Source organism: Benincasa hispida, chromosome 12 (assembly GCF_009727055.1).
Source record: "Benincasa hispida cultivar B227 chromosome 12, ASM972705v1, whole genome shotgun sequence".
NCBI lineage: Eukaryota > Viridiplantae > Streptophyta > Magnoliopsida > Cucurbitales > Cucurbitaceae > Benincasa > Benincasa hispida.
This window is the reverse complement of record NC_052360.1, coordinates 42,563,235-42,584,554: the sequence shown is the minus strand read 5'-3', so window position 1 is coordinate 42,584,554 and position 21,320 is coordinate 42,563,235. Positions and strand designations below refer to the sequence as shown.

The 21,320-nt window shown below is 35.6% G+C and overlaps 1 protein-coding gene across 1 annotated transcript; it reads left to right on the top strand.

Moving 5' to 3' along the window:
• The first annotated feature begins 4,480 nt into the window (after positions 1-4,480).
• LOC120067902 (IST1 homolog) lies at positions 4,481-18,859 on the top strand. The gene is made up of 7 exons (XM_039019524.1): positions 4,481-4,729; positions 5,198-5,330; positions 5,434-5,537; positions 15,125-15,296; positions 15,392-15,532; positions 17,567-17,958; positions 18,602-18,859. Exons 1-6 carry the CDS (start codon positions 4,680-4,682, stop codon positions 17,942-17,944), a joined length of 978 nt encoding a protein of 325 aa, XP_038875452.1. The 5' UTR covers positions 4,481-4,679; the 3' UTR covers positions 17,945-17,958; positions 18,602-18,859.
• The last annotated feature ends 2,461 nt before the right edge of the window (positions 18,860-21,320 follow it).

The following is a 21,320-nucleotide window of genomic DNA, read 5'->3' as shown; positions in this document are numbered from 1 at the left end:
AAGGAACCTCTGTCCAATGAATGTTTTGTCTAGGCTGTGGTATTTAAGCTGACAGAAACGAAACATCCCTACCTGGGAACCGACCTGGGAGGTGAATTAGTCAAATATTTTATAAACATGCAATAAATCTTTTTTATTATTAAAGAGTTTAATAAAAAAAATAATAATATATTATTAAAATATTCAATATAAATATTACATTGAGCAAATTAACAAGGATTTAGTTAAATTATTTAGTCGGATTTTTTGAGTTAATAAATCATTTTTTTAAAAAACACTTAGTGGGAGGAAAAGAATGTATATGATATGTTATTTTTCTACTCACGTTCTCCCTAAAAGTTCACAAGGTGAGATTCATGTTCGGCCTCGTAGTGCCCTAGGCGTACCATCCCTTAGGAAGTATTTGTATGGATCAATATCAAGGTGAATGAAGGAAGTGTTTATAGTAAGTGGTAGAAGGACATGTGTCAACGCGTCCTCTGGTTTCCTTCATTGGTTTGAAATGTTTTTTTTCCATGCTCAGTCTCGTGGTGCCCTGAGAGCATCCCTTTAGGAAGGTGTTTGCATGGGAAAGAAACATAACTGTTGGGATGAAATACCAAGCGTAGCAAAAAAAAAAAAAAAATCTAGACCATTTTCATATTTTAATACAAATTAATAGAGGAAATAAAATTTAGAATCCCTTACTTTCCTTGATGACTCTGGAGGACTTCATCAACTTTTGGATCTAAAATCTTGATTCCTCTGCTGCAAATCAAGTGAACACCACCAAAATGGTTTCAGTAGTATTCTCTTTGGGCTACTCAGGTAAAAGAAGGTGGATCTTTAGAGGGAATTTTCTACCTAGAAAAAAAATCTCAGAAAGCCAGAAGCTAAGAGAGAAAAATTATGCGTATCACTTTTTCTTTTATAAATGCAGAGAAATCTAACTAGAGAGAGAGAAAAAGGTTAGAGAGAATGTTTCTCTCCCACTCCCATATAATTCCCACGTTGCGAGTTTATTAGAACAATTTTATTTAAATTTTATTTAACCAATAAATTAAATTAAAATTAATTTATTGATTTAATTTAGGATTGTTTTTAAATATAGAAAAATAAACCAAAATATTTACAAAATATGGAAAAATTTTAGAACTATCAATGATAGACGTTGATAGATACTGATAGACTTTGATAAACACTGATAGAAGTCTATCATTGATAATTCGATAAATTTGCTACATCTTGTAAATATTTTCAATACTTTTACCATTTGAAATAATTTTTCTTTAATTTATTGGATAAATAACAATGAATTCATTTAATTTAAAAAGTAAATTAAATCAAATAATTATTAATTAATCAAATTAATTAATAGTAATTATATATCTCATATTTAATTAAATGTGCATTAGAATCATATTCTAATACATTCCACTCTCATAACTTATAGTTTTAATTCAATTAAATCATATTCTAAATACATTTCTCTCTCATAACCTATAGTTTTAACTCAATTAATTTAATTAAATAAAAATTTATTAAATTTAATTAAAATAGATAATTAATTAATTCTCCAATTAATGAATCATTAAATTAAATATCGCATGTTAAATTTAACCTTATAACTGAATCATATTCAATTATGTTTTCTCTCATATTACCTATAGTTTTAATGTACATCTAACGCGCATTAATTTTAACCTATAATTTTAATATGAATTCTATTCATATTAAATTTAATATTTAAACTCCTTTAAATATTTAATTCTCCCATAAATTAATTTTTGATTCAAATTCAAAATAAATATATTGTAAAGTTTAAATAAAATATAAACTTTATATTATAATGTATCATCATACATTATATTCTTTCCCTTAGTAAATTTGAACATTTCAAATTATTTTAATTACCTCAATACCCTTTATGAGCTTCCAGTGGGATCAAATGGACCTACAAATCAGAAGCTCCAACATTATGAGATTAATTGGCTAAACACAATAACCAAGTTAATCAATATTCCTTAACTCTAGGTACACTACACTATAGACCCACGGTTGCACTCTTCTCACTGCAAATATATTTCTGTGTCTACGAATATTGACCAATAATAGCAAGTTAGTGCTTCACGAGTGTTCGTAACACCAACTGGGTCAAATTATCATTTTACCCCTGAGTTACCTCTGTATCCTTAAGTTTTAATGCTCCTCTAATGAACAAACTATTTATGGTCCAACCATTAAATAGAAACCCTCTTGGGCCAGTAAAATGGTTGCTCCCTTTGTTCAAGTCAAGAATGAGTGATTTCCATCTCATGAAATTATGTTCCCAACTCTCTACTCGGTCTTGTCCCCAAAATGGTAGGCTTATTAAGTCGGCGAACTGGCCACTCTCATTCATACAAATCAAAGGACAATCTCTCGAAGTCCATAATCCAATTAGGACTGAGACTAAGTTGCCTCTTAATGAAATAGAAACCTAACTAGTTAACGGAGTTACATCTAGAGGTACTATTTTGTGGTCCAGTCTTATGCAAACTCATTGAATAAGATGCTCCCACTCGCATGTCTCCTGCACGAATGCGTTGGATTATTGCATTTGTATCAAATACGAAGTGGGTCGTATCCATAGTGTCACAAGGATAAGATATCCAGCCTTATCCATATATTATAGGCCCTTTAGGCTGTATCTTGAACATTAATCCCCGTATGTCTCCACATACAGTTTAAGACTCATACAATAGTCTACGATGTTAGTTTATTAAATTAGAGTTATTTAGACAAGACAAATACAAGATAAACAATAACTATTTATTGTAATAAATATTGATAATAATTTATTAGTGATTAGTTAAATAACTATTTATTATAATAAATATTGATAACAAATGTTATTAGTCAACTAATTAGTGAAATTCAACACAGAGAAACTATTTGAATCCTAAGCACTCTAAGTACATCAATTTTAGTGGATTAGCATGCATGTTTATGGAAAAATCAATAGTAGGGTTTCAAGAATATAACCTTTAATGAATTCACTTGCTAGCTCCAAATCTCCTTGAATTTCTTCTTCAATCTCTGAACTAGACCACCACAAGAGTCTCTACTAGTCTTAAGTCTTGGATTGGATTGTGGGATCAAATTGAAAGAGATTTTGGGAGATTTTGGGAGGATTATAAGAGTTTGAAGAGATAAATTTTTTTGACAGAATCTCCTCATTTTTCAGGTTTGCATGAATTAATTTTTTGAAAAAATAATCTTATACATATAGAATTCATTTATACAAATGAATTTGATGAGAAATTGACACTCAATTTCTCATTAAATCACTTGGCTAGGTGTTAAAGCAAATAGATTAGGTGGGATATTCCACTATCCAATTTCCAATTTTACATTTAACTAAATTAAATTTAAGTTAAAAGGAAATTAATTTAATTAATTTATTTATAATTAAATTAATTTTATATTTTGAATTTCATGAATTCAAATTTTAAATAAATAAATTATTGATTAATTAAATAATCTGATTAATTAATTAATTTAATATCAAATATTAAAACATCTAATTCAAAACATGAATCATTATTCATGTATTTAATATTTAAATCATATTTAAATATTTTCATCTCTCTAAAATTGTTTAATTTATTAATTAAACGTTAATTATATCGAATATAACAATTCAAACCCTAAAATTGAATTTGAACATTTTAAATTATCTCAACAAGCTACTCTAAGGTTTAATGATTTTACAAGCTAGTAGAATTTGTTAGGATAATTATGGAGTTTTAGTTACTTAAGTTCAAGACTTTATTACTTTAATTATTTAGATGTCCTAATATTTAAGATATGATGTTCTAATTGTTAAATTTTGATTCATAAAAACTATGAGAATTTAGTATTTTAATTATATCTTTTTAAATTGAATGTGTATTATTATTTTTATTACCAAAATTGATAATATTTTATTTAAATGAAAGTTGTATTGGACATGTTTAAGAAATTGTTAAAAAAATATATATTTAATTGAAATGAAAAAATTGTTAGAGAAAAATGACGGCGGAGAAAATTTTCTTATGCAGAATCCGATCCTCGCGAAATTTCCGCCGCGTTGTGTGCGAGAAAATTCGTAGGATTAGAGATAGGACGGAGAGGGATTCCCGTTTCCGTCCTATGGATATCTCTAAATATAATATTAGCTCTTTTTTAGTACTAACCGTGAGTATAGAATTACAAGAATTTTCTTCCTAGGCCTGGTTATATATGGCCTGTATCTCATTCTCTAAATATAAAGCAAAGGGTTTCTCTTCCCATCTCTATGTCATCTCTTTCTTTATGGCTTTTCTTTAATTGTTTGAAAATATTAATATAGACAATCGCAATATCTTTGTCTACATAGAGTTTTACAATTATTTATGAGCAAAATTTAAAGCACTATTGTTTTAAAAAATATATATTAAACCATAAATATTTTACTGCAATGGATTGATTAGAAAGGAAAAGGACGAACTTTCTCACAATCGATAGTCATAATGACAAATAGGCTCGGCAAAACCGCCGCTCGGCGAGCCGAAGGCTCATACCATTCAAATAATTCTTCCAAGAGAGACTGTTCCGACTTTAGTGTTAAGAACATAAAAAGGGAAAAAGAGAAAACACAGTAGACACATCTGAATTTCATCTTCTTCGTTTAAGCTTCAATGTCACTCCTCAATCAACTCTTTAACAGAGGTGTCTTTGCCGGAAAATGGTCAGCTTCCGATTCTTCTAACTCTAAACCCTCTCACTATTTCATTGACTATTGTTGAATTTTGGGTTCGATCCTCAGCACTACTTTGAATTCTTCTGGAATTGTTATCTTTCTATTGGATTTGTTGTTCGTAGGATCTCTTTTTGTTTCGTTAACTTTACGCACAAACCGAATTTGGCTTGTGATCAGTACTAATCTTTGTTCGCTCAAACTTTGACAAATTAATATATAGAACTATTTTCTAGTTTTTCTACAATTTCGGCAATTGAATTTTGATTTATGGCCTTTTTCCGTTATCATCTTTTAATTAGACTGGGTTATTCTGATTTAACAAAATTTTATGTCGAAATCTCTAATCACACAACTTGTTTGCGTCTTTTGGACAATATTTATGTACTGGTAAGCTGATAGCATCCCTTGCATTTTTCTGGGAGTGATAAGTGTCATATAAATTGGGTGTTTTTGTAGCAAAACTTGCTTGAGCTTGGCAATCTCGCGGATCAAGTTGCTGCAGAATAAGAGGGATCTGCAACTGAAGCATATGCGCAAGGAGATCGCACAATTCTTGCAGACAGGGCAGCAACCAATAGCTCGAATTCGGGTACCCTTTCAAATTTTGGTGTCAATACATTAATGTCTATCAGTTCAAATGTTTTTTTTTTTTTTACTATCTAGTAAATAATACGTGTTATCTGTTTGGGCAGGTGGAGCATGTAATACGGGAACAAAACGTATGGGCTGCATATGAAATTCTAGAGTTGTTTTGTGAATTTGTTCTTGCTCGTGTCCCGATCATTGAAAGCCAGAGGTAAGCTATAGCTACCAAAGTTCTTCTGTTAAACATCATGGCTTCTTCGAGTTTCTGTTGATATGTTGGCTCTAGCGAACTCAAATCAAACACACAACACCACCACTGCAATCCACATTCAACACATACCGATTATGAGGTTTGAACTTACTACCTGGGAGTTACTGAATTTTAGCCAACTGAACTAGTCAACAAGCTATAAATCCTTTCGGAGTCGGTTCCGATGAACTGGAAACTCAAGATTTCTAGGATCCTACTTTTCAACCCTTGATGCAATGCATGTCTGATGGGTTATTTATGTTTGGAATTTAGATCCTTAAATCAGTCATGGAAGCTCTTGGTTGATTGGTTCATATGCATCAATTATCTGTTTTTCTATCCCATTAGAAGTTAATTAACCATGAAATTAACTTCTAACTAATATGTGCTTGTTGCCATTTTGAGCTATTTGCCAATTACCATCTCTAAGGTTGATGGTTTGATATTCCACCCTTGCAATTGTTGAACTCAATGAATATGCGGTTATGGAGCTTACTTGCATTCCTAGCCATAGCCATCTTTGTTTCTGTTGAACCCGAATGTCAATTGATGTGCCCTCTACATTTTGTGGTGTATCTTTGGGCTGAAATTATGTTGTGGAATATGGGATCATATATTCATTATCCCATCCATATTCTCAAATCTCAGTTCGTAGTCATCACATCAGTTATACACTTTTTATTTTACCAACTTTTTGTAATCATACAATTGTATGAAATCCATAATGCTTCTTCAATGCTTGTGTCTTGAAAAAGTTGTTATTTGCAAAGTTATTTCACTAACACTATCCTAAGCTACAAGAAGAGAAACTGGGTACAATTATCTGTCAATAAAAAAACCTAGTGATTAGTGTCGTGTCTACATAACTTTCAATGGTGGTATGTATTTGTGAGTTCTCTTGGATAGTAATTGATGTACATATTAAATTATCTTTTCTTCCCTTTCTATTCTGACAGATGTAACCGAATTCCAGTTACAATAGATAGTGCATTTATATTTTTGTATCGTTCCAATTTTATCAATGACCCCGAAGGGACAAGAGTATATTTATGTTTAAATGCCTGCCAATGGCGGATGCAAGATTTAAAGGAGCTTTGTAGTCTCTAGCATAGATTTTAAGATTAGCATTTCAATGTTAACTTTTCTGTTCATCTTCTTGGTTCGTAATGCGTGTGTGATTTTTGTTATTTGCTTTAGTACTGGGTAGCCTTGTGTTAGGTACTTGACCTTAGAGAACATATCCGAAAAGCCAGCTTTGAGGTGGGGGAGCCAAGCCACTTAACTATCACATTGGTCATCCCATTCTAACCGATGTGGGACAAAGGTAACCCATATTACCTTGGTTCCTAACAATATCCCATCCTCGGAAAGCCGACATCCCAAGACTAGATTGATGGTACTTCACTTGGAAACACCCGGTCAGAACCCTCCGCCAGTGCTCCTCTCGGGAATGTCAACAATCAGTTCTGATACCTTTGTTAGGTACTTAAGCACCTTAGAGAACCACACCCCAAAAACCAGCTATTGAGATGGGAGAGCCAAGCCACTAAAGTACCACATTGGTCATCCCATTCTAAATGATGTGGGACAAAAGTAGCCCATACTACATTGGTTCTTAACACCTTGTCACATCTTTCAAAAAAATGGTCAGGCTAATCTCTTGTGCAGTCTTCATTTCTTTTTCGATTCTAACACGGACCAAGGTTGATCTTAAGCTCAATCTAGAAAGTTGGGTCCAAGGGAGGATATAATGTGGCATTAGAAGACTTAGGTTAAGTGGGTTACGGAAGGAGACGTGGACATGACTTTGTTTTAGAAGATTGCTTGAGGTAGAAGGACGAAGAGCTTAATTGTCTATTTAAGGATGATGGAAATGTGGTAAAGCATGAAAGTGAGATTGAGGAGGAGATGATTTCTTTTTTCTAGAATCTCTAAATTACCATGCCCTTTTCCATACCATTTGTGGATGGGTTTGATTGGAAGCTATTTCCAACATTGAAAGAAAGGAGTTTGAAGCTCATTTTACTCTCCACGAAATTCGCAGTGTGGTTTTCAATTTTGACATGAACAAGTTCCTTTGGTTATCATGATGACTATATAGTAGCTAGATGATGCGTTATTTTATGATGTGGAATTATGGATGATATGCGATGATGAAAATGTGTTGAGCACTCAAGTTTTCTCAATGGAATCCAAGTGTAAACCCCATTGAGTTCCTGATACGTCCAGGGTCGAACTCACGGACTTGGAAAAACAGTTTGCGGTGGTAATTTTTAGGAAAATTTTGCGGTAACCAAATAAATCAATAGTTGTTGAGGTTGTTGTTTGCGGTAATGAAAATAAAAAAATGCGGCGGAGTTCGAAAAGAGTTGATAAACAGAAGATACGATGAGTATGCGGTGAACAGGTTGAGAAAAGTTTTGGCTAACACTTCCTAGGATGCATTCATGCTATGCGATCAGGCAACATACATACAACAGTAAACCACCTCTCGGTGCGAATGCTACGGCTTCTAAGGCTAGAATACATGCGATATATGCAATAAGTCTATAGGACTTACACATAAGCCTCTATTCTTATTTATGCGATGACAACATGACACACACACAAATAAGGCGACCATATAATATCATTCCTATCTCTAGGATGCATGCGATGCAGATTGGCAAACAAAGCTTATCTCTAAGTCCCTATCTCTTGTTTATGTAGTTCTAATCTTGCTCTCTCGAGTCCAGATTCTAACCTAGCTCTCTCGAGTCTTAGGTTCTTTCTTTAGACTCTCTCTCGAGTAGCTCTAAAGGGATATTTGGCACAGCATAACACAAGATAATCGCAAGCAGTGAACTTCCTAGGTCATGTTAGCTTAGTTCTTCTTAACCTATTCGACTATTTTAGCTACTCATGCTTACTAAGAGAGTGAAACAGATGTAGAATAAAAACTTCCATTGTATAAATATGAAGATGAAGTACAAAACAACAATGCAAGAATAGAATAAAGAGCCTGGTAGCAATCTCTTGCTTCCTAGACTTTTACACTGTCTTTCTACTCGTGCTCAGAAGATAATCTCGCTCTCCCGAGAGTCGTCCCGCTCTCTGCTTCTACGCCTCAGGGTTCTCTCTCGAGTTGCCCTGAACGATCTCCGGCGTCTCTACTCTTCTCTTGCTCCACCTTAAAATAATAAGGAAAATTATGGACAAAGACGAGCTGAGCTCTTAAATTCGTGAATAGGTGAACCCCATTTCTGAAGGATGCCTTTGGTATTTATAGAACTTCCAGGGTGAAAGGCGGCTTCTCTCTCATGATTGAACAGATGGGACGGCTTTAATTCCCTGACTGATGCGCCGAATATTTATCACCGAAAAGCTGAATGTACTTGTTATCGTTAGCGGCTGTCAACTTAATTCGGATTCGACTGTCATCAGCTTTCTGTCCCATTATGGTTAATTATGCCTTTTACTCAGATGCGCCCACCATGTTGCACCGACCAAGTTGCGGCAATCCTTCTTGAGCAGATGTTTGCGAACACAATCACCGCAAAGTCTTGCGATAATGCTGCGCTCGACCAATGATTTCCTATGATCGCAATTTCCGCCTTGCGTCAACGCATATTCTGCATAAAACTACAAAATCAACTGTTCCTATGCGATGAACGCATGCGACCACAATATTATGAATTTGATGCTTTTTGGACGCAATTTAACATGTTTTATCAATGCAAGCCAGCATTGTTTAAGAACTTAGCACTATGATAACGTGCATTTCTGCCCGTTATCACTAGACAATTAAGAGGAACTAAAGGAGGATATTTTGGCAATTTGAGTTTCATGGGAGGGGAATCATTAATTGTGCTATGAACTAGAATTATGTGTGCCTGATTCCAAAAAAAGGGCCAACAAATTAAATCCAGACCATAAGCCTTGGACTAGTATGTAGAAGATAATTGCTAAAACATTGTTCGATAGGCTCAAGAAGGCTCTCCATGATACTATTCCAGCTCCAAGAGAGCCTTTATTGCTGGTAGGAAAATCTTGGATGAGTGTTGAATGCGATTGAGGTGATGGAGGAATTATGGGAAGAGAGAAAGTAGTGCTCTTGAACATTGATTTTGAGAAAACCTATGATTATGTGATTATGTGATTGAGACTTTTTAGATAAGGTTCTCTGAAAAAAAATGGGTTTTGGTTATTAGTGGAGTGCTTGGATTTGGAATTGTTTAAGATTGCCTAACTCTTCCATTTTCATCCATGGGAGGCCGTGGTAAGATTCTTGTGTCTAAGGCCTAAGACAAGGAGATCCACTCTCACTGTTTTTGTTTAGCATAGTAGTGGATGTAATGAGTAGGATGGTGTCAACGGGTGTTGATAAGGGTTTAGTTGAGGGCTTTAGAGTGACAAATGAGAGTATTCATTTGTTGCATCTCCAATTTGCTTATGATACTCCATTTTTGTGAAGTAAGGAGAGCTCGTTTGTTGATCTTAATGGTTTCTTGTCTTTCTTTGAAGCTATCTTCGGCGTAAAGATAAATAAATGGAAAAGTATGATTACTGGTTTAAATTATGATCCCTGTAAAGTTACCTCTTGGGCTTTTCCGGTGGGTTGTGAGGTTAGCCAGATCCCTTGTTCATATTTGGGGCTTCCCATAGGAGGCAATCCTAGAATTGTGTCATTTTGAAACCCTGCAGTGTAAAAAGTCCAAAGGAGGCTGTCATTATTTATTTATTTATTTATTTGGGGGGGGTAAGAAACAACACATTCTTTAATCAAAGAAGGATGGGGAGATGAGATTTCCCGCCACATTGACGGTTACAAAAAAGAAGCTCTGAGTTAGGCAATAATTACAAAATATTTTGAAGTAAAGAACCAAGTAGAAGCAAAAAGTGTGACTAAATCCCAAAAAGTATCCCTTTTAGTTTATTGACCACGAAAAATTCTCACATTTCTTTCCAATTAAAGTCTCCAAAGAAGGGTATAAATACTGTTGGACCAAAGGATATTTACCTGAGTCGTATGCTAAAGGCTGTTAATAAGCTGAAAAAGGGCCTCTGATGCTTTATTGGGCCAACATCAACTCAAATTGAACAAATTAAACAACCTTTCCTAGCAAGCACCGCAAAAGGGGCAAGAGAAGAACAGATACGTCAAAGATTCTTCATTTCTTCTACAAAGAATACACCAATTGTGGGAAAGGGCATAGTTTCGAAGAATTGTTTGGATTCCATAGAAAGTATTATTATTTTTTCGTTTTTGAAATGGAAACAACACTTTTCACTGATGAAATGAAAAGCAACTAGTGTTCGAATTATAATGAGCATAAGCATAGAAAAATAGGAGCTGAGGGGATTAGCAGGTGCACTCAGATATCTTAATTGGGTTAATACATCCATAGCACCTTCATCATATCTCAATACAAGATAGAACTTATAAAGGTAAAATACAAAACGACATAACGACATAATGACATAAATAATAAAGTACATAATTAATTCGCAAAAATGAAAGCATTCCAACTTAAACATATATCCTGAATGGAGTAATCATCATAGGCTTTGGATTGGAAACTCCATGTTGAGGCTAAGAGACGAGCCGAAACAGAACAATCTAACCAATATGTAGGTTTGTCATTAAAAACCCTCTGATTTCATTCAAACCATATTTTTGAAAGCAAGGCTTTGATAGCATTTGACCACAACAATTGGGCTTTAGGAGACAAAAGAGGAAGATTTGAACTATGTTTTCCCAAACTGAGTTGCCGAAAACCCAATGTAGATTAAAGAATGCAAATAATTTCTGCCAACAGAAGCTAGAGAAAGAACAATCAAAGAGGAAATGTTGTAAGTCCTCACCATTTGCCATACTTAAGGGGCAGTTAGTAGGAGAAAGATAATGTGCCCAAGTTTTTGTTGCAATGTGGCCGAGCAGTTGAGATTACCAAACACCAATATCCAAACAAGAATATGTAAGGTACCTAGATAAGAATATATCAAGATGGTATTAGTAAGGGATTTAAGGGTAATTAGATAGGAAGTTTAGTTAAAGCATCTTGCTATAAATAGGAGGGTGAGTGAATGATGGTAGGCAAGAGTTGGAGTGGTTTAGGGCTTGAGTTAGAATACTCTAGAGGAAGGTTTCAAGTGCTTTGAACTTGGTTTATCTTGTATTTCTTCATCTTTTTATTTTAATATATTTAGATCTTAATCTTGTTAAGTGGTATCCTAACATCTTCCTCTTCTGAGTGAGAATGCTGAAATACACCAACAGGGGAAGGAGATTGAGTAGGTTGAGGAGTGATGGGATACTTTTTAAAAGCCATGTCACTGGAATTATCCTTTTGCAGCTCCATGACTCTTGAGCTTTCCCCTTGGAAATTATAATTTTGATTTATGATAGGATTTAAAAATGTTGGCATTGTTTCAACGATTAATTCTGGTTATTGAGGCTGCTTTAATAATGTAGGTGCCAGCTCTTTAAGCTTTTCGTTGCCCGAGCTTTCTTTTTCTCTTTCCAAGGTAAAATTACCTTCGAAATTTCCTTCAAAACATCAATCATTTCTCCCAAAGTATCCACCGAAAACCCTTCATCTGTCATAGCCTCTTTAATGTGTATTATATCCAAAGCATTTGAAAAATTTTCTCCCATAAAACTTCTTTTATTGGGGAGGTAGCTACTTTGGGAAATCAAAGGGTCTTTGCTTTCAAAATGGATAGAAAATTTCCCCAAGGAGTGAATCTTCAATGGTTAAATAAGCTGGAATGAATCCACATACATTCTTTTCAATCTTAATGACTGCTGAAGAACACTCTAAACAATTCAGAGTTTGCGATGAGATTTTCACGAAACCTCCCAATTGATGGCCGATAGCTTAGAAAACATAGTTCTTCCAAAAAAGTAGGGGTAGATTCTTAATAGAAATTCAACCTCCATAACATTTGATAAAACTTGGAAGAGAATGTTGCTATTTTGACCAATGTTCAATCTTCAGGTGTAATCTTCCATATTCACTCCATTTACCATCTAATAGCTCAGGATTGGTCTCCCTGTTATTCTTAATCAAGGCTTTATGAACAAAAAATGGATTAATCGAGATAGATGCTTGGAAAAAATCTTCAAGAGTAGTCTTAAATTCTTAATAGCAGGCCAAAGAATAAAACTCCATTAATCTTGTCACTAACAATGAACTGAAGTTTAAATCTAATATTTCCCTTCTTGATCCAAAAGGAATAGGACTGTTTTACCTTAGAAATTTCAAGCTTTGTCTGAATTTTGGTGTCTTCCTTTGATTTAACTACTTCAGCTTAAGATCTTGAGAAAGACTTGTCCTGCATTGTATAGTCTCTATCTTCAAAGTTGATGTCGGCTTGGAATTGGTTACTCTGAAGCTTCAAACATTCACTAATCATTGTACCAAAGGACTGCCAACCTTGTTTATTCAAACTGGCTGGAATGTGAATATTTTTTCTTCCTCCTGAAGAAGGCCAAAACGCTACTTCCACGGACCACCCTACCTTAGAGCAAAATTTTGCAAGATGCATGACTCCTTGCTCCACTTTAGTCTTTTTAGAGAAGAAAACATGAAGTTGATCTCTTGAAAGATCATGTAAACCCCCTTCTAACCATTGCATCGCTTGTTAAGTGAGGGTAGCTTTCTGATTTCTTTTCAAGTCTTCCACAGAAAAGCCAAAATCTTCATGCCAGACGCAAAAATGATGAGTGTCGATGTTGCAACTATTGATCTCCATAGTAAGTAGAATGAAGTCTGAAGAGGAGAAGAATGGAGAATGGCGGAAAGATGAAGAAGGAAGTGACCGGAATGGGTAGAGAGGTCAGGAGAGATGGCTGACGTTAGTGGTGAAGGGGAGAGAGGCGAGACGAGAGAGCATACCTTTTTCTCGTCTACTTGAACTCACTTTTTTCTATAGCAAGTATTCAGTCTCTCTCCATAGAAAAGATCCATAGGAAGACCTTAACCTTCTTAGGGCATAGAGCTTCCCATAGAAGATAAGATTTTCATTTTTCCAAAGCTGCTTGTTTCACAATGAGCTTGGGAGAAAATGACACAACTGAAAAAGAACCACCCGATTCCAATGTTCACAACTTCATGTCATCCCTGTTATTCAACGTGAAGGCTTGAAGCTTATTCAAAAGAGCTCCCAATCTCACACACAAAGAGAACTATTGAGTTACTGACAACTACAATTCTGAATAACTGAGTAAAATCAAGATAGAGGGTTGAATTAATTGCTAAGCCATTTGTCCTTCCAAAAACGGGTTTTATGCCCATGATCCATTTTAACTTTGTACCACTCAAATAGGAGAATATTCTTCATAATTTGAAACCAGGGGCCTTGAAATGATTGAGAGCCTTCCACAGAAGGCCATAATTAATTCTCAATCCACTTATATTTAGAGGCAATCACTTGTTTTGTCTCCACAAAGTTTCTTTGGAGGCAATCACTTGTCTCCATAAAAGGCTCTCATTTTGGAAAAGGTTTTTCTTCTCTCTCTCTGTTTTATCTTTTACTTTTTCCTTCTTCTTCTAAGGGAGGGAGGCTCACTTTGGTCCAACTGGTGTTGAGTGGGATCCCCATTTATTTCCTTTCCATGTCTAGAATCCCAACATCTATCTGTAATAATCTATGAGGAATTTATTATGGAAAGGAATTGAGGAGGGTGGTGGATCTCAATCTTGATAGGTGGGAGGTTGTGTTGAAACCAGTGGAGGCTAGAGGTTTGGCATTGACAACCTAAGAATCTAAGATTACAAAAATGGCTCTGTTGACTAAATAGTTGTGGCGATTCTCTAAGGAATCTCATGCGCTGGGGTATAGAAACACCGTGAGTTGGTATGGGGGTGCACTCTTTTGAATGGGCCCAAGGTGGTGGGTTGAAAGGTTCTAATAAAAATCTCTGGACTACTATTGCCTTGGGTTTTCCAAGTGGTGGGTCAAATGTTCTGATGCGGAGGTTTTGATACCTATTTTTGGGAGGATTGGTTAGTGGGAGTCAAGCCTTGTGGTTAATTTCACATCTTCATAATTTCTCTAAGAAGAGGTTGCATTCAGTTGCCTCTATTTTTGTCTCCTGAGTTGTCTCCCTCTATCGATTTGGATCTTTGTTGTCCTTTGAATTATTGTGTGTCTTTGGAGGTGCTGGGAATTCTTTCTCCTAATTCTGTTCTAGGTAGAAGTGATTTGGGCATTTGAGACCCTAATTCTTCTAAGGGTTTTTTTTTTTCTCGTTCGTTTTTCATCCTTTGTTACCCTTTACCCATTCAGGGACCTTAGCTTTTGAGACATTACATATCATGTAGTTTGTCAGTAGATTCTGTACTCGATACAAAGTCTATTGTTGTCACATCTCATCCTAGGCTTAGGGTAGTTTGGGATGGGGCATGACAGTTTTCTCCTGTATGTGGAAGGTTAAAGTTCCTAAGAAAGTGATTTTTTTTCTTTCTTTCTGTCAAGTTGTACATGGTAGAGTAAACACCTACGATTTTCTTACTTTGTGCTTTTTATCTGTCCGTAGTTAACTACTAAATTTACCATAACAGAGAATGTCCAGTTGAACTGCGAGAGGCTATTGCAAGCATAATATTTGCTGCTCCTAGATGTTCTGATCTTCCAGATTTACTTCAGCTGAAGAATTTGTTTGCAGTGAAATATGGGAAAGAATTTGTCTTTGCTATTTCTGAGCTTCGTCCTGATTCTGGCGTTAATCGATCAGTTGAGTGCATCTCAAATTTAATCATGAGCAGTACTATCTTGTTTTTTCAGAATAAAAAGGATATCATTTGTTCACTTCTTTGTTTTCATTTCAGATTATTGAAAAGCTTTCCGTGAGTGCTCCTCCTGGAGAACTAAAGCTCAAGGTCATGAAGGAGATTGCACAAGAACACGGACTCAACTGGGATTCTTCCAGCACTGCATCTGAATTTAGTAAAACTCACGAAGACCTGCTGGTATGATTGCATACTTGGATTTTACTTGTTCCTGAAAACTCTCTGATTTTTATGTTGATTGATCTGAACATTGACAAAGAACCTTGTTGATCACTTTAAGCACAACCCTATAGTTGATATTCGATTCATAATACTGTAGTGGAGTTATAAATGGTTTATGTTCTTGCTTCTGGATACACTTTGTGCTATTCTACTGACTGCAGACTTCTCCATCCTTCTCATTACATCTTGGCTTGATTTTCTAACCGTTGTTCCCAAAAGTCTGAAATGGACCGAGATTTAAACTACAGAATTGAATTGGAAAATGCTTGTATCTGAATGAAAATGGTTATGAAATTCTAGGAATGAAAATGCTTGGCTCTTCCTTTTCCAGGGGTCCCCTCCATATTTGGTGACCAAAATTCTGTTGCCCTCCACCCCTATTCCTATCAATAACTGTAGAACCCTAACAAATTGCCAACATACAGAAACAGTATTCAGTAAGACTAACAGGCTAACCAACTCATTTACTATACTAGATTACAACTTCAGATTAAGATTCTTGTTCCCTCTGCTGAAAATGATATCATTTTTGCATTAAAACTTCATTTTTTATGAAACTGAAATGGAATCACTTTTAAGCCTACAGTTGACTCATTTGTCAAGTTTAACCCTAAAATTATATTTCATCAGAACTTATTTTAAAATCTTAAAATCTAACAATTGAATAAATTGTACTTTAATACCCACATGTTAAAAGTTTACATTTCTAGGATATTTTTGGCTTGCTATTAGCACTCATGGGTTGTAATTAAACAAATCTATTTTTGTGAGAAGTGAGATCTAAATCTTCTGCTAATGTTAGGATACTTTTAGCATGATCTGATATTTTAATGTGGAGTTTGAGCCAATTTTTTAAAAAACTTATTTAATCTGTTTTTAAGTTTTGATATTTTATAGTATAGTTGGTGCACTGTTTGGTCTTGAGTTTTTAGATGGTTAAATTATACTAGATTATATATTCTCCATTTGGTAATCATTTGGTTTTTTATTATTGGTTTTTGAAAATTAAGCTTATAAATATCACTTCCATCTATTGGTTTCTACTTTCGTGGTCTACATCTTAGGAGTGTTTTCAAAATCAATGCCAAATTTTGAAAACTAAAAAAAGATTTCAAAAAGTAGTGTTTGTTTTCGAAAATTGTATAAGAACTCAAATGTTTCTATAGGGGAAGTATGAAAACTATTAGTAAAAAATTGTGAGAAAACAAGCACAAATTTCAAAAACTAAAAACTAATACAAAAAATTTGATAATCATTTTGTTTTTGGTTTTTGAAAATTAAGTGTATTCTCTCATTTTCTTATAATGGTTTGCTTCTTTCGAAGTTGAATTCTTAGCCAAATTCCAAAAACAAAAACAAGTTCTAAAAAACTAATTTTTTTAGTTTTCAAAATTTGACTTGATTTTTGAAAACAATGGTAAAAAGTCGATAGCAAGGCAAGAAATTTAGATGTAAAATGGGTGTTTATAGGTTTAATTTTCAAAAAGTAAAAAAAAAAAAAAAACCAAATGGTTACTAAACAAGGCCAAAATGATTAACAAATGGGACCTTATTGATTGGTGTGTCAGTAGTTGATTTATTTAGTTTTGATGAGGTAACATTCACATCTTATTTGATTTGAAGTTTAAATGGATAAAACTGAAAGTTGAATGTTAGAACTGACAAGATGAGCGAAGTAGAAGGGTAAAAAGTGATTTTTTTTGACATAAAGGAACTGTGGATAAATTCCCTCAAGTTTGAGCTTGTTAATTTTCTCTCAGGGAACTTCTAGTTCATTGGCCTGCCAATTAAGAGAGAGGAACAGTGGATGTTTTTATGAAAATTGAAGGAAGGAGATTCTCCCCCTCTTTTGAGCTTGTAAATTTATGGGCTTATCTTTGTCTCTCACATGGAGTTATTATGTGATTGCTACAAGCACTGATGTTAGTTTGTTGTTTTAGTTAACTTATTCTGTTTTCAATTGTCGTCTATTCTGTGGTCTTTTTTATGCAGGGCGGACCCAAGGTAGTACAAGGAGCAGCCGCCTCACAAACTCCTCAACACAGCTCTTCGAATCCTTCCATTCCTTATGAGGCAGCACATCCCGCTGCGTCTCCCATGGGAAAGCAAGAACCCGAACGCCACCATACATTTAGCCCAATTAGCAATATTACAAGCGAAATCAAAGCAGGACATAAACAGTTTGATGTCAAACCAGAAGTTGCTGCTAAATTAGATACAAGACCACCTCCATCAGATGTATTAGAGAAAGCCAAAGCTGCCATTGCTTCAGCTGAGCGTGCCACTGCAGCAGCCCGAGTAGCTGCTGAGCTAGCAAATGTCAAACTTGGAGCAATGAAGTTTGAAGGAGGACAAACTTCGGAGTGCTGAAGACAAAAAGAAAGGTAATTTATACATTTGTTTGATACCGGACTTGTGCATAAAGTCTGTTTGAACTTAGTCGAGTCTTTTAAAAGCTTGAAGAGTGACGAGTCAATCCACAAGTGGAAACCAAATTCATGTAATTAATATAGTTTCAAGTAAAATATATTTGTAAAATACTGAAGTTCTTATTTCACAAAACCTCACGTATGGTGATGTTGGTCAAGTTCTAATGGTGCAGCAGTTTGATGTAGATGCCACATTAGAAGAAAACCAAGCTTGCTCTAAAATATGAGCAATGTTCTTCCTTCACATATGAGCATCCATGCTTCCTTTGCTTCTGTATAGTAAATGTTCGTGTTTTTCATTTTATAAATGTTTTAAAAAAGGTACCATGATTTATGAGATTTGAGGTAATTGTCTATTTAATCTTCAAATTCTCAAATGAGAATTTTCCAATAAAAATCCTCTTAGACTCATATCTATTTCATAAATGTCATTAAATTTGAAAATCGTCATTTAAGGTTGTTAGAGATAAAAATCCTCTTAATTTTGTTTGTATATTGAGGTATCTATTAGAAGTTAGATATTTAAATATCATTCTCTATATAAATTAATCAGTATATTGCATATATTTTCTGATTAAATATGTACTGTATTTTACAGGTAATGACGGTCATTTCAACGAAAGGGATAATTGCATCGATTACAATGTTGCATGTAGGCACAATCGAAAAGACGTTCAAAATCCACAAATGAAATGTAGTAGAGACAATTGTAGTAAATAAGTTTTTGTTAAGTGCGCTAGAACTCAAACATATATTTTCGATATTCTATACTTTCAATGAGTAACATAAATGAAGATGTACATAAAATGTGAATAGTAGATGATAGAAAATAAATATAACTCAAAGATTGCACCAATAAGTTTTCACAACTATAAAAGGTAATATATTTCATATATACCTCCTTGCAAAATAGGATAACAACCCATTGAAAGTATCATATATAACTTCTACTAAACTATTTATATCTACCCTTATATACAGTATACTAACATATGCTAGATTTTACTATGTATGTATAGCTGCATGTTTCTTATATATGGTATTCTAACTTATATCAGATAAATCTATATTTTATACATATAAACTCTAGTATATATAGAATAAACCCAAGTAGATTATATTTCAAACCAAATAAATTATGTAGAATAAACAACCAACAATGAAAACCCTAAATTGCTCGTCAATGGTAGAAGAGGAACAATTCAATTAAAAGAAAGGAGAAAGAATGTATTATACAACAACGAAGGGGATCCCACAGCCCGGGATCAAGGCCAAAGCATCAAAACACAAGCAAAGACAGGGTGACAAAACCCAAAACAAAGCCTACAAGATAAGATCAGAACAAAACTAACACAAAAAAACAAACTGCAGACCACTAGAGAGAAAGCTAGAGAAAAGAAAGAAAAATCCCACAAACAAGGGACAGTAGCAAAACAAAGAACAACGGGAAGTACAACAAGAAAAATATCCATAAACACACTATATAAGACCAAGAAGATCAACCCGCCAGGAAGAAGCACGAGCACGAATCTTAGAGACCATGAGGTGAACTAGAGTTGACACCGACCTCGGTTTACTTCCATGCAATCGCCGATTACGTTCTTGCCAGATGTAGTAAATGGAAGCACACCAGAAAACACGAAATAACTTACTACGCACCCCCTTACTCGACCCCACTCAATACAACCAACTCAACTCCACATCCCAACCCGCCACCCAGTGCGATGAGCCCAACTGACGCAATACACCAGACCACACCTCTCTCCCAAACCCACACTCAAAAAATAAATGATCTCGCGACTCCACACCTCCACACACGAAGTACACCCCCCCCCCCCCCCCGACAAACACACCCAACTCCTCAAACCAATCCCGCGTACCAACCTGTCCCTCACAGCTAACCACGCACAGAAGGAGTGACGTGGAATACCACCCCTGCCCACAAAATACCAGCCCAAGCCACCCTAGGACGGCGAGGACGCAAACTCTCCCATGCACTAGCGATAGAAAACCAACCACTCGCATTCGGCACCCACACCCAATAATCTTCCCCTCTCACCCTAGGCCCCACTGCCTGAATAAGACCCCAGATCTCAAGAAACTCCCAAGACACTGTAGGCCAGCTCCAACCTCCCTCACCATCCATGAAATTCGACAACCGTGCCTCCAAACTACTACCTGCATCATAAACCACCGTAGACCCAAATGAATCGAAAATCGTACCCCCCGACAGCCAAGGATCCCACCAAAAAAAAAATAAGACCGACCATCGCCAACCATCAAATGAACCAAATGCTTGAATCTATCTCTATTTCGCAAGATAGCCCTCAAGCACTAAGACCTCCCAGCCTCACTTCGAACAGCCCACAAAGACCACCCATGCAAAACATAAGCCTCCACCCACGACACCCACAATGAACCTGATTTAATTAAGAGAAGCAGGAGCAGCTTCGTAATAACAACCTGGTTCCAAGATGCCACATGCTTCACACCCAACCCCCCTCGCCCAACGGAAAGCACACCTCATCCCACGCCACCTGTGCACCACCCCGACTCACCGTACTACCGTTCCATAAATAACTACGTAACAGACAATCAACCTCATGAGTTACACACGCAGGCAACACGAAGATGCTACACCAAAACACCTGAAAGGATTGTAAGACAAACCTAACAAGCTGTAACCTCCCAGCAAAGGAGAGGGACCGCACGCCCAGTTTCTAATACAAGTTGTAATCCTCTGAATCAAAGGAGCACAATCCCCAGCCCTCAATCGACCCGCTAATAATGGTAAACCCAGGTACCTAACAGGTAGCAAACCAAGAGAGAAACCTATAAACGCAGCTAGTTCCTTCGACTCCCCAGACTCCACACCCACAACAAACATGAAACTCTTTCCAACATTAGCAACTAACCCAGACAACCCTGTACAATCTGCCAGGACCTGCCTTACAAACTCCAAAGAATCTCTCTCAGGTACACAAAATCATCAAATCGTCTGCAAACACCAAATGAGTCAGTCCCACACGCTCACACCGATCATGGAACCTAAACCACACAGGAGGATTATTCAACAACCTAGACAAGACCTCCATCACCATCATAAACAAAAAAGGAGATAATGGATCCCCCTATCTCAACCCTTTCTTACCAGGAAAACCCCCCTCAAGGAAACCATTAACCATCACAGAGAACATAGACGAAGTAACACAAGCTCTCACCCAACTAACAAACTGAAGGGGCGTATCTATAACCAGCAACACACCAAACAGAAAATTCCAATTGATAGAATTATACGCCTTTTGAAGGTCTACCTT

Coding starts and splice junctions, on each gene's coding strand:
- LOC120067902 (XM_039019524.1), top strand. CDS start 4,680: ATGTCACTCCTCAATCAACTCTTTAACAGAGGTGTCTTTGCCGGAAAA. Junction 5,538..15,124: donor CCGATCATTGAAAGCCAGAG/GTAAGCTATAGC, acceptor TTACCATAACAG/AGAATGTCCAGTTGAACTGC. Junction 15,533..17,566: donor AAACTCACGAAGACCTGCTG/GTATGATTGCAT, acceptor TTTTTTATGCAG/GGCGGACCCAAGGTAGTACA.